This window comes from Salmo trutta, chromosome 28 (genome assembly GCF_901001165.1).
Source record: "Salmo trutta chromosome 28, fSalTru1.1, whole genome shotgun sequence".
Lineage (NCBI taxonomy): Eukaryota > Metazoa > Chordata > Actinopteri > Salmoniformes > Salmonidae > Salmo > Salmo trutta.
Genome location: NC_042984.1, coordinates 30,432,649 through 30,444,973, shown reverse-complemented (window position 1 = coordinate 30,444,973; position 12,325 = coordinate 30,432,649). Strand labels below are relative to the sequence as shown.

At 44.7% G+C, this 12,325-nt stretch overlaps 1 protein-coding gene and 1 long non-coding RNA gene across 5 annotated transcripts in view; one reads left to right on the top strand and one right to left on the bottom strand.

The window, feature by feature from the left end:
- LOC115165998 (syntaphilin) overlaps window positions 1-11,345 on the top strand; it is a 40,892-nt gene extending 29,547 nt beyond the window's left edge. Inside the window, exons 3-7 of one of the 4 annotated variants that reach the window (XM_029719587.1) lie at window positions 234-338; window positions 2,041-2,160; window positions 4,332-4,442; window positions 6,199-6,351; window positions 6,730-11,345. In XM_029719587.1, the coding sequence (XP_029575447.1) occupies window positions 234-338; window positions 2,041-2,160; window positions 4,332-4,442; window positions 6,199-6,351; window positions 6,730-8,461 (2,221 nt within the window). In that variant the 3' untranslated portion in view covers window positions 8,462-11,345. The remainder of the gene's footprint in view (window positions 1-233; window positions 339-2,040; window positions 2,161-4,331; window positions 4,443-6,198; window positions 6,352-6,729) is intronic. The other 3 variants (XM_029719588.1, XM_029719589.1, XM_029719590.1) reach the window with 3 other exon arrangements.
- On the bottom strand, window positions 10,744-11,486 carry LOC115166001 (uncharacterized). The gene is made up of 2 exons (XR_003870258.1): window positions 11,371-11,486; window positions 10,744-11,040 (listed from the first exon to the last, which is right to left on the bottom strand). It is a non-coding gene; the product is annotated as an uncharacterized LOC115166001 (long non-coding RNA).
- Window positions 11,487-12,325: the final 839 nt, after the last annotated feature.

Genomic DNA, 12,325 nt, shown 5'->3' with positions numbered 1-12,325 from the left:
AAAGGGAGTGAATGATTGGATCTCCGTTTATTTAACACACTGCAACTATATTGTGAACTTGCACTCTGTCTATTTAAAGTTGTCTTTACGTTGATACTGTATTTCACTGCAATGAATTACTCATGTCCAATGTCCTAGCTACAGCGCAAGAGTAGCATGAACTCTATTAGGCTTGGAAAACTGGAGCGAAGATAGAACCCAGCTCTGGTCCTTTCTGTCGTCTCTCTCCCTAGATTCAACCCTCTGAAGGCTCTGCAGCCCAAACGGCGCTTGCAGCAAATGCTGTCGTCCTCCTCCTCGCCCGTGCCTGTACCCGTACCCGTGCCCGCGCCCCCTGCGTGAGACACCCTTCAGTCATACCGTCCCAGAGAGCATGCTCATGTGCCGTAGTCATAGCTGGACAGACCGGCACAGACAGAGATCCATTGATCTTTGACATTCACTGATAAACCCTCCAGATGCACCAAACAGAATTGGTGGTACACTGACATGTGCCAATATTATAGCCAATAGCTTGATGAGGTGATTGACTGATTTAACAGTGCATTTACTGAAGAGTACAGCTGTTAAAGTAGTAGTGCTGGCTGGTCAGTCACGCTGGACAATCTCTTAAACCATCTTCAAACCGGACCGTAGTTATTGTGTGGTAGTTTATAAGAGCAGTCTCTCTGTCCCACCACATTCTCCTCTCACTTCTTGCAACCACTCTGTACAGGACTATTCCTCACACAGCATCAGCACAGCCTGCGTACACATCATAACACCAGCTTGCCCCACATCAAGCACTTTCACACCAGGGTCCATCTCAAAGGAGAAGAGATGTAATGATGGACTGAAATTGTGCCGAACCTTATTTAGCCCACACATTTTACATTTTCTAGACCTTTCTTTCCAGGCTTGCTTCCGCTGCATTTCTCAGCTTGACCGTTTTCTGTTTGTATGCTGTTGGCCTTTGTCATAACCTGACATAACCCTTCCTAAAATAAAACTGCTCCCAACAGCTGGTTCTATCTGTTTGGCACTGCTTATCTCCTCCCACCCAGTCTGGAAGCCAGTGATTGGGCAACACTACTGTCCTCCTGGATAACTGCCAGAATTTGATTGCTTTGTTTAATTGCCTGTCATTAGTAAATGTACCAATTTGACAACAGTAACAGACTAGTACAGGACAGGAGTTGCCCATCACAGTGCCCCTTCCCCATTCCTTCACTAATAAAATGTAGATGACGTGAATGTAGACTACATGAATATGATTTCAACAGAATTTCATTCTACTTTCTTTTGTTTTCTTCTTTTCCCAGTTGTTAATTCTGCTGACTTTTTTGGGTTTCTTGCTCTGATGTTGTTTTTGTTAAGGGTTATGTGAGGTCGGGAATTTCCCCAGATTGCAGGCTGTAATTGTGTATATTTTTTGGTGTGGTCTCTGATGCCACTGCTCACCTTTCGTCCTGAGGGGGACAGTAGGGGGACAGAGTAAGAAGGCAGAAATGTGTCTGGTCCACATGTCAGCATCTTAATCATGGTTTAATCATTTCTTTGTTTAGGAGAATAATGTTTAGATGAAGTCATCTTCAGATGCCCTGTTTGCCTATAGCAGACCTCGACAGGGCAAGTTCAAGTCTCGTTAGTAGTTGTAATATGCCTATGCTCTCTCTCATTAAAGAACAAAGCTGCTGTATTTACACACAGCAGTGTAGAGGAATCTCCCAGAGCCAAGGATTAAGTTCTAATGAGCCCGTTTTTAAGGAGAAGTAATACTTTAATCCATTTCATTCTAAATTAATTTCTCATTCATCATTAGCCAGTGATTCTGCTCTAAACAATCCAGGCTACGGTCTTTATTTTACTTTAAACAGTCTCACTATCAAACTAGATATGTACTCACTTTACTTATCCCATGATGACCATTGTTGATGTATTTGGCCACCACAGGGTATAAGCCCTAAGTACTATTGATGTTGGTCACTGGGTTCTAGCCTGAATCTCAGTCTGACAGACATCACTATCTCCTCACTATAATAGCTTGTTGTCTTTGGTTAGGTTTGACTATTGCAGGTTCATAGAGCTAGACTACATTCCAATGGAGACAGACTATATGGTTTCAATGCGCCCAACGGATCGAGGATATCTCACTACCAAGTCTCCGGAGCGGCACTCTCGGTTAGCACAACTCTCCCTTTATCCCTCTCACTCCATCAATTTTTTGTTGTTGTATCTCTCTGACTTCGTTCCCTAGGCATGTGCAGTGCATTCAGAAAGTATTCAGACCCCTTCCCTTTTTCTACATTTTGTTACGTTAGACTTATTCTAGAATGGATTTAATAGTTTTTTCCCTCATCAATCTACACACAATACCCCATAACGACACAGCGAAAACAGGTTTTCAGAAATTTTGCAAATGTATAAAAAAATAAAAACAGATACCTTATTTACATAAGTATTCAGAACTTTTGCTATGTGACTGGAAATTGAGCTCAAGTGCATCCTGTTTCCATTGATCATCCTTGAGATATTTCTACAACTTGATTGGAGTCCACCTGTGGTAAATTCAATTAATTGGACATGATTTGGAAAGGCACACACCTGTCTATGTAAGGTCCCACAGTTGACAGTGTATGTCAGAGCAAAAACCAAGCCATGAGGTCGAAGGAATTGTCAGTAGAGCTCCGAGACAGGATTGTGTGGAGGCACAGATCTGGGGAAGGGTACCAAAAGAATTCTGCAGCATTGAAGGTCCCCAAGAACAAAGTGGCCTCCATCATTCTTAAATGGAAGAAGTTTGGAACCACCAAGACTCTTCCTAGAGCTGTCCGCTCGGCCAAACTGAGCAATCGGGGGAGAAGGGCCAAGGGTTACTCTGACAGAGCACTGTGGAGATGAGAGAACCGTCCAGAAGGATGACCATCTCTGCAGCATTCCACAAATCAGGCCTTTATGATAGAGTGGCCAGAAGAAAGCTAGTCCTCAGTAAAAGGCACATGACAGGAGTTTGCCAAAAGGCACCTAAAGACTCTCAGACTATGACAAACAAGATTCTCTGGTGTGATGAAACCAAGATTGAACTCTTCGGCCTGAATGCCAAGCGTCACATCTGAAGGAAACCTGGCACCGTCACTACGGTAAAGCATGGTGGTGGCCGCATCATACTGTGGGGATGGTTTTCAGCAGCAGGGACTGGGAGACAAGTTAGGATCGATGGAAAGATGAACTGAGCAAAGTACAAAGAAATCCTTGATGAAAACCTGCTCTGAAGCAAAGGTTCACCTTCCAACAGGACAACAACCCTAAGCACACAGCCAAGACAACGCATGAGGGGCTTCGGGACAAGTCTCTGAATGGCCCGGCCAGATCCCAGACTTGAACCCAATCGAACGTCTCTGGAGAGACCTGAAAATAGCTGTGCAGCGACGCTCCCCATCCAACCTGACAGAGCTTGAGAGGATCTGCAGAGAAGAATGGGAGAAACTCCCCAAATATAGGTGTGCCAAGCTTGTAGTGTCAAACCCAAGAAGACTCAAGGCTGTAATCGCTGCCAGAGGTGCTTCAATAAAGTACTGAGTAAAGGGTCTGAATACTTATTTCAATGTGATATTTCATACAAATTTTTGCTAACATTTCTAAAAACCTGTTTTGTATTCTGTGTAGATTGAGGGAAAAAACGATGTAATCAATTTTATAATAAGGCTGTAACAAGATCTGGGAAAAATCAAGGGGTCTGAATACTTTCCGAATGCACTGTATTTAGTCTTTATGCCAATTTATTGAATGACAAATGTATATTGTCATTCAATATGCTTTTTAAAGTTTTAATTGGAACTTTTGATAACTTGTTCTGTTGTTGAGCATCACTAGATGTGGGATGTTAGAGCGTTATGGTACAAAGTCCATGGCATGTAGATTGAATCCAGGTACTTTCTAAACCATCACATGCGAGCTGATCTGTTGTTGGCTGGGAGTAACCTTTCACTTTTGGCATTCTCATTTATTGATAGGCGTTGCAGACATGATTGAAGTTCTACTTTGTCTTGGCTATTGGTTTTCTTGACAGCTTTCATCTACTCAAAGTGCATGGCATCTTTGAGCCATCGTGTAATATCATCTGTGTTACAGAGCATACTATATGTCCTCCTTCATCATGGCCTTTTAATGTATGTGTCTGTCTTGGCATGTTTTGAGTCTGTGTTTTTTAGTGGGTGAGTTTTGGGCATGATTTAATGTTGGTTGAGTTTTATTGAGGCAGGATTTGTTCTGGTGTTTGATAATGTCAGTTAATAGTACTCTGTCTGTCTATATTGCCTGATGTATTAACTGTCCCTCTCACTCTGGTACAGAAGGACAGCTGCCCCAGTCAGCAACAGAGATCCCTATGGCAACGCCTCTCTCAGCAGCAGCAGCACTAACTCTGGCTCCTGCAAGGGCAGTGATTGCAGCCCCACCAAGGGGTAAGACAGAAATTGGCTACCCCATCAATCTATAAGACTAAGGGCTCTATTCAATCCGAATCGAGGAAATTCAGCGTCCCAGGGTGATTGAAATTTAAAGGCAATGTTCCCGCATTAGCTGAGACTGCATTCAAGGTAAACGCTGCCGATTTCCGCTTAATAGGAACTTACCTTTACATTTCTTCAGCGATACATGTCAGTATCATACCCCATGTCGGTATCATTCTCCTACATGGGAGAATGAGTGCCTACTGCAAAGTAGCCTACAAAAGTGTTATGTTTTGTATTATAAGGACATGTTTTTAAAAGGTCTTATAACTTGTTAGAAGAATGTATGAGGCCATAGCCCTTGACACTGATCAGCGCCTAAATTGGAACGCAGTGGCTATACATGACGTCAGAGCTCAGGGTCTCCGCTTCACAGCTCTGTATGGGGTTTGACTGACAGCCGTTCTGAACTTGAGCACGACAAGGAGTTGCCCCCATCCCTCCCGCTAATTGGGCGACTTCTGAAAAATGTTTGTTGTCTGACTGAGAGAAGGTGTAAATTACGAGGACTCTCTGTATTTTGAGAGATGAGATGTTGAAGATTATAATAAATACCGCTTCGATGTCCTACAAGCAAGCTAAACACACGTGAGCCCAAATGTGCACTCCACATTTACATATCATAAGACTCACGTCGTATACGGTGTCAACGTTTATGATAACTATGTTTGATGTACAGTTACAAGGTGACATGGCGTTATACCCTGGGTTGTCCTGAACAGAATGGGCCTGTGTTTGTTGTATTGTGAAGAAAATCTGCCGTGGACCACGCATCTGAATACACTCATGACTATTCTATTTGCACCAAAATTACGATCCGCTTCTCTTAATTGCCTTGTGAAAACCTAACGCTGTAAGATCGTATCTCGATGGGACAGTAGTGTGGAAGGTGGAAAGTTTTAAGTTCCTCGGCGTACACATCACGGACAAACTGAAATGGTCCACCCACACAGACAGCGTGGTGAAGAAGACGCAGCAGCGTCTCTTCAAACTCAGGAGGCTGAAGAAATTCGGCTTGTCACCAAAAACACTCACAAACCTTTACAGATGTACAATCGAGAGCATCCTGCCGGGCTGGATTGTTGTTTTAGATTACGTCTCTCACAGTTGAAGTGTACCTATGATAAAAATTACAGACCTCTACATACTTTGTAAGTAGGAAAACCTGCAAAATCGGCAGTGTATCAAATACTTGTTCTCCCCACTGTAGTTGAAGATTCTTCTTTGAGTCATAAAAGTGCATTGAAATGACTTGAGAACTGTGCACATTTTGGAGAGGTGTGTGGTCACTTGGAGACGCCAGTTAGACCTCTCACTCAAGACCAAAAATGGCAAGGGTTTATGTTGTACTGACCCCCAAAGTATTTTCAGATTTCATTATCAACAAATGTGGTGAAAAGTACAGTAAATGTAAAATGCTAATAAAATCAACAGTGTAATGTTTGGATTCAGTCTTGTGTTAGATGAACTGTTGTCTCCTCACATTTAGTCTAATCATTTTCCCATAATCTCTAAACTGTTCCCTTTTTAATTGCTACCATGGGTATGCAAATAACAAACATTTTAATTTATCGCTATCCATATAGGCCAATTCCAACGAGAGTAAGGGGTTTTAATAATGTCTTATAATGAAGCTTATAGAAGATAATGGATTTCAATAGATCTTTGTTTTTCCTGTTTCCGCTCTCTCTCTCTCTCTCTCTCCAAGGCGTCACATGAAGGCATACGCCTCATGTACAGATAACCATGGCATCCGCCCCCCTCCCCCAGAGCAGTACCTCACACCCCTGCAGCAGAAGGAGGTGTGTATCAGGCACCTGAGGGCCCGCCTCAAGGAGTCAGTCGACAGGCTGCAGGACAGGTGAGACACACAGAAGGACACACTGGAGTGATTCTCTAGCCAAAAGGAAGATCTTGACTTGGACCATTACATTTTCCCATTTTACTCTGGTCTCGTTCAAACAAGTACATTTTCATTTGAGCATTTTTTGTTTTGGAAATGTTATGCGCTTTTGAAATATAGATTTGAATGTCAACTGCTACCCCATTTCCATCAAATGACCCTCATAACTCTTTCATTTTGTAATTTTGTTGATATTTAAACATCATTTTTTGAAGGCAAATTACTAAATCGCCAAACATTATTACTAAATCGCTCTCTTTTAAACCTCCCTTGTTCACTCCCTCGCTCTCTCTCAACCTCGTTCACTCGTTCCTCCTTCTCCTCTGTCTGTCACAGGGACTCTGAGATCGATGCGTTGAAGACCCAGCTGTGTCGGATGCAGGAGGACTGGGTTGAAGAGGAGTGTCACCGCGTGGAGGCCCAGCTGGCTCTGAAAGAGGCGCGCAGGGAGATCCAGCAGCTCAAGGAAGTGGTGGACGTAGTGCGCACCAACCTCAGCTCCAGTGACTCAACCGACACCGGTGTCCAGAAATACTTCCAGGACATCAACGTCCAGAACCACAAGCTGGAGACCCTGCTGCTCAGCATGGAGCTGGCTCAGAACGGGGTGGCCAAGGAGCAGGAGGCTGCTGCAGCAAGAGGAGTGGCAGGGGGTTCTCGGGCTGGGAGGCCTGGGACTGCGGGATCATGGCCTGGGAGTAGTCCCGCTGCATCAGGGACTGGAGGGGGTGGCTCCAAGAGTCTGTGTGGGTCCTGTGACGGCTCCCCAGCCCGTTCTCTGACCCATAGTTCTACCTACACCAAGCTTAGCGACAATGCGCTGGGGGATAAGAACGGGAATGGCCTGTCAGGGGAGGAGAACCATGACAGCGGCTTTGTGTGCTGTGGGGAGAGTCGCAGTCACAGTGCAGCCAGTAGTCACAGGGCAGACTTACTCCTGGAGGCAGCATTCCTATCTGAGGAGACAGCCTCACTGCTCAGCACCTACTCCCACCTGCCACACTCCTCCACCTACGAGAAGCTGTGCACCGGGCAGGACAGGGTGGTGCCCCTGCGCTGTGCCATGGGTGGGGCGGCCAGCACCAACCACTCCTGTCTGTCCCACCACCACCTGTACCTGCACCACCTCAGGGAGCAGGCCGTCCAGACAGAGAGCTGCCCCGTCCCGGTGGGGTTGGGCTACGCCTCTGACCTGGACACCATCGCCGAGCGCACCTTCCGCTCTCAGGCCTGCAGCCCCACCTCCACCTGGGTCTCAGACGAGGGAGACGACCTGGACTCGGTTACCATGACGTCAGTCACCATGACAACCCTCACAGCTACAACAGCTGAGCCCGCTCCTGGTACTCCTTTACCCAGCTCTGTCTCTGTCTCCTGTGCAGTGGATATGGCCTCCCTATCAGTGAAGGAGGATGGGAAGATGGTGGGAGAGTTGGAGAGGCATATAGAGGTAGTGGGGGAGGGCGCAGTGGGGATGGTAGAGGTAGGCAAGCAGCAGGAGGAGGAGGAGGTGGGGTTGGTACAGTTGTGTAAGCAGGAGGAGGTAAAGGTGCTGGGGTTGGTGGGGGAGGGGAAGCAGGGGGAGGTCAGGGAGTTAGATCTATATAATCAGAGGGAGGAGGTTTTGGAGGTGAAGAATCAGAGAGAGATTGAGGAGGTGAGGTCAGTGGAGATGGAGGAGCGGCCCCACACCTCCCAGCCCAGGAGCAGCTCGCTACAAGAGATAGCTGGGGTGACAGTGGTGGAGGTTGATGATGATGAAGAGGCTGAGGTTCAGGGAGCAGTAGGGGGAGCAGAGGAGTCTACCTCTTCTGAGTCTGGACCCGCAGTGAAGAGCTACTGGAGCCGCCACTTCCTGGTGGACCTGCTGGCGGTGGCAGTGCCCGTGGTGCCCACGGTGGCATGGCTGTGCCAGGGGGCACGGCGCGATGGACTGCCAATTTACCACTTTGGCTCACTGCTGCGTGGCTGCTGCACAGTGGCCCTCTCCTCCCTGCGCAGGGGCGGGGGAGTCAGGCACTACCCCGCGGGCACGGGTGGGGGAGCCATGGGGGGCACAGAGATCTGAGAAAGGCCCCATGACACCCTGGGAACTGCACACACACAGCACTACCCTCTCTGGTCCTGGGTCCTGGGTTTGTCCTCCACCTGAAGTACTGGGTAAAGAAAAGAGGGGAGCGATGATTTTGAATAAATTATTCTGAAGACAGGACAGCCCCAGCAAACCGTATCACCCTCTCCGGTGGTGGCCTCTTCCACCTGCTAGACTGAGAAGGGACACCAGGATGTGTTGAACTGACACGAAATGGTGGAACTGAACGATTCAATGGATACTGAATGACCTGAGTGTGACTGATGGTGATTGTAGCCACTCTCTCTTGTGTGCAGGGAGACTGAAAGGTCTGTCCGTCACTGTGGCTCTCTTTATTGGTCCAGTTCCATTTTGACTCGTGTGTGTGTAAGTATGTGTGTGATCACACGACATGTGTGTTGTGAGTGTGCTTCTCTGTGTTGTATTGCGTTGTGTAGCCAAAGCATCTAGATGTCTGGAGGCAATCGCAGCCATGGATGGGCAGACGTTGGTATGCTCATTTACGAGTGAATGACTGGAGTCTTGACACATGGCAGTTGCCCCCTAAAGGTACCAGGCAAGCTGCTGCTGTACATTTCTGCTTCTTGTCACTGGTGTCCTAGATTAACAATCACTCTTGTAGCATTAAGTCCATGTCCATTGTCCAAGAGTTAGTCATTCCAGATCCATGAACCAGAAACATCTCAAGAAGGAAGCAAATAGAGATATAATAATTGAAACTAAGTTTATTTTTCTTTCAACAATAGGGAAGGGATTATGGACTTTGAGGATTGTGATGGCAATTTGTTGTTATTGGGGTGTTGGCAGTGTTATGTCTGAGTTGGAAGAATCTGAGTGTCTTATTGTTTTGCACTGTAATAAATGTAAAGTCATTGATGTGAAATAGTTGAGACTGAGCAAGCAGACTGTACTGTAATGTTTTAATATAAGTCTTTGTTAGCGATTTATGAGCCAAACAAGGGCTAACTGATGTCCACAAGATTGTGATGCAGCCAACAAGAACAGTCCTTTGAGTTGAAGTATATTGAGTTCTTTAGAGAAGAAACAGGATAGATCTTATTTCTTTAGTAATGTATTAACAATGTTTTGCACTATTATTCACTTTATGAGGTTAAGCAATTACTTGAAGTCAAGTTTGTGTGTTTCCAAAGTCGAAAGCGGGCACAGTTTTGCTTCTGAGGGTTTTTTTGTGTTCAATATACTTTCTAACAGATATAGCTGTATAATGGAATATGTTTCAAAGTAAAGGTGCCATTTTCCTTTGAACACTGAAAACTGTTGCCTTCCGTCCATAACTTTCTTATCCTGTGCACAGTGTTTTAGCCATAGGGAATATCCTTCTCAAAATGTTTTGCTGCTTTCTGGAATGTGCATTTGTGGTGTTGTTTCTCTATTCCTCTTCATTTCTGCTGCTTGACAATCCCTTCTGTGCGTGTTTTTGCTCATTTAACCTCTTCACGATGACTTCCAGCACCTATGAATAGTGAAACACACGAGCAGCACTGACAAAATAGATTGACTGGTGAATTAATGAAATGCTTGGAGTTGTCTTACACACCTTTCACTGTTGTCATGTGCTTTAGATTTTAACACTTTCCACAACCCTGTTGGAATTTCTAATGTGTCTTGATATTGTGCGTTGCTGTAGTTCTTCCCCTTCATGTTTCATCATCGTGACCTGTGAATGGTCCCCCTGCCGTTTGTAAAACCTGCTTGGTGTAAGTGGTTCAGGAAGCCTCTGCATTTTTTTTAATTAAAAGCCATACTCCTTCCTGTAAGGTGAATGTGTTTGAGAATGTTTCTAGCAGAAACACAATGATGAAAATAGAGTGTGAATGATACTCATATTGATATGCATTTATAGATGACTCACCTGAAGTCTCCCCCCCCCCCCGAGTGTTTGTGGCAGACTATTTCTGATGTTTTGGCCAATAATTGGAAAAACATCTGATCTGATTGGTCAAATTACAAATTAGTGGCAATATATCAGAATTTGGCTACCTGTGTAAACAAAGCCATTGTGGGCTTGTTAAACCTGTACTGGACTATTTTATATTTCTGAAGCAATTTCATTGGTGTTTTAACAGTAAAACAACGGCCCTTCATTATGTACCTCTACGCACAACAAATCAAGCTTAACAGTAATGTGTGTGTCTGTGGTGTTTAGTAATTCACTTAAGGCTAACGGGTCATGCTTATGTTATAGTTACCGTCTGCTAATTGCTTGTTATTGCCCCACGTCTTCGTATTTTCCTGGGTTTTGAAGCATAATTAGATTTCTGATGTTCTGGTCTTGCCACCATAGTACTTTAACAAGCCCAGCTCTCTCCATCTCTCCACCAGATGCTTGATTTGATAATGCACTGCTATGATGTTAAAGTGTATCTGTCCTTTGATATTTTATTTGGGGATAATTCCCTTTCCCCACAGTGTACCGTTTTTGTGTGAAATGCTTTAAGCATCAACAAAGATGATCAGGGTGATGGGTTTATTTATAGCTCAAAAGAACTACCCAAATCACATTGGGAGTCATTGGACTTTGTGTTTGGACATACCTGTAGGTCATTGGAGCTTACGTTAGGACATACCTGTAGGTCATTGGAGCTTACGTTTGGACATACCTGTAGGTCATTGGAGCTTACGTTAGGACATACCTGTAGGTCATTGGAGCTTACGTTAGGACATACCTGTAGGTCATTGGAGCTGACGTTAGGACATATCTATAGGTCATTGGAGCTTACGTTAGGACATACCTGTAGGTCATTGGAGCTGACGTTAGGACATACCTATAGGTCATTGGAGCTTACGTTAGGACATACCTGTAGGTCATTGGAGCTTACGTTAGGACATACCTGTAGGTCACTGGAGCTGACGTTAGGACATACCTGTAGGTCATTGGAGCTTACGTTAGGACATACCTGTAGGTCATTGGAGCTGACGCTAGGACATACCTGTAGGTCATTGGAGCTGACGTTAAGACATACCTGTAGGTCATTGGAGCTGACGTTAGGACATACCTGTAGGTCATTGGAGCTTACGTTAGGACATACCTGTAGGTCATTGAAGCTTACGTTAGGACATACCTGTAGGTCATTGGAGCTGACGTTAGGACATACCTGTAGGTCATTGGAGCTTACGTTAGGACATACCTGTAGGTCATTGGACCTCGCATTTGGACATACCTGTAGGTCATTGCTATATATATAGCACTTAATGTTGATAAAGAGGTAGTCTAGAGTGTTTTAACAGGGTTGTTACTGTATCCATCTTTATTTTACAATGTGATTGGAAGATATTAGTACCTCAAATATTGTTTTTTATACATTCAGTCCAAGGAGACCTGGTGCACTGTATTGTTGGTCTGAGATAGGTTGTCAGTGTACATGTGCATTAATGTGGGATGTGTGAGGATATAGTCGTGTGGGTTTCTCTGGGATATACAGTACAATCTTGGAGGAAATCATGTTTTCTCTTTGAGGGTATTGTATTGAATGTGCTTTATCATATTTTTTGTTTTTCCCTTTGTCTAATTGTCAGATTTGTTGTATGTAAAGGGATCTATATCAGATACATTTTTACCTGAAGGACATTTTCCCTCCTAAATGCCTTGTATGGGGGATCAAGTAGCCATCATTATTAATAGCTATAGATCAATTATCTTAATGGCAATAGTGTGTACAGTGCAGTCATCACTGTTCATGAGTACAGATGCATTTTCACTCCCACCATACTGTATAAAGCAAAACCAAAAGCCCCCATATTAAACCGCATGATGTAAAACTGACTCCTTTTTGTGTCTCTGTTCAATTATCCATCAAGTACTTTCAAATGTTTTCACTA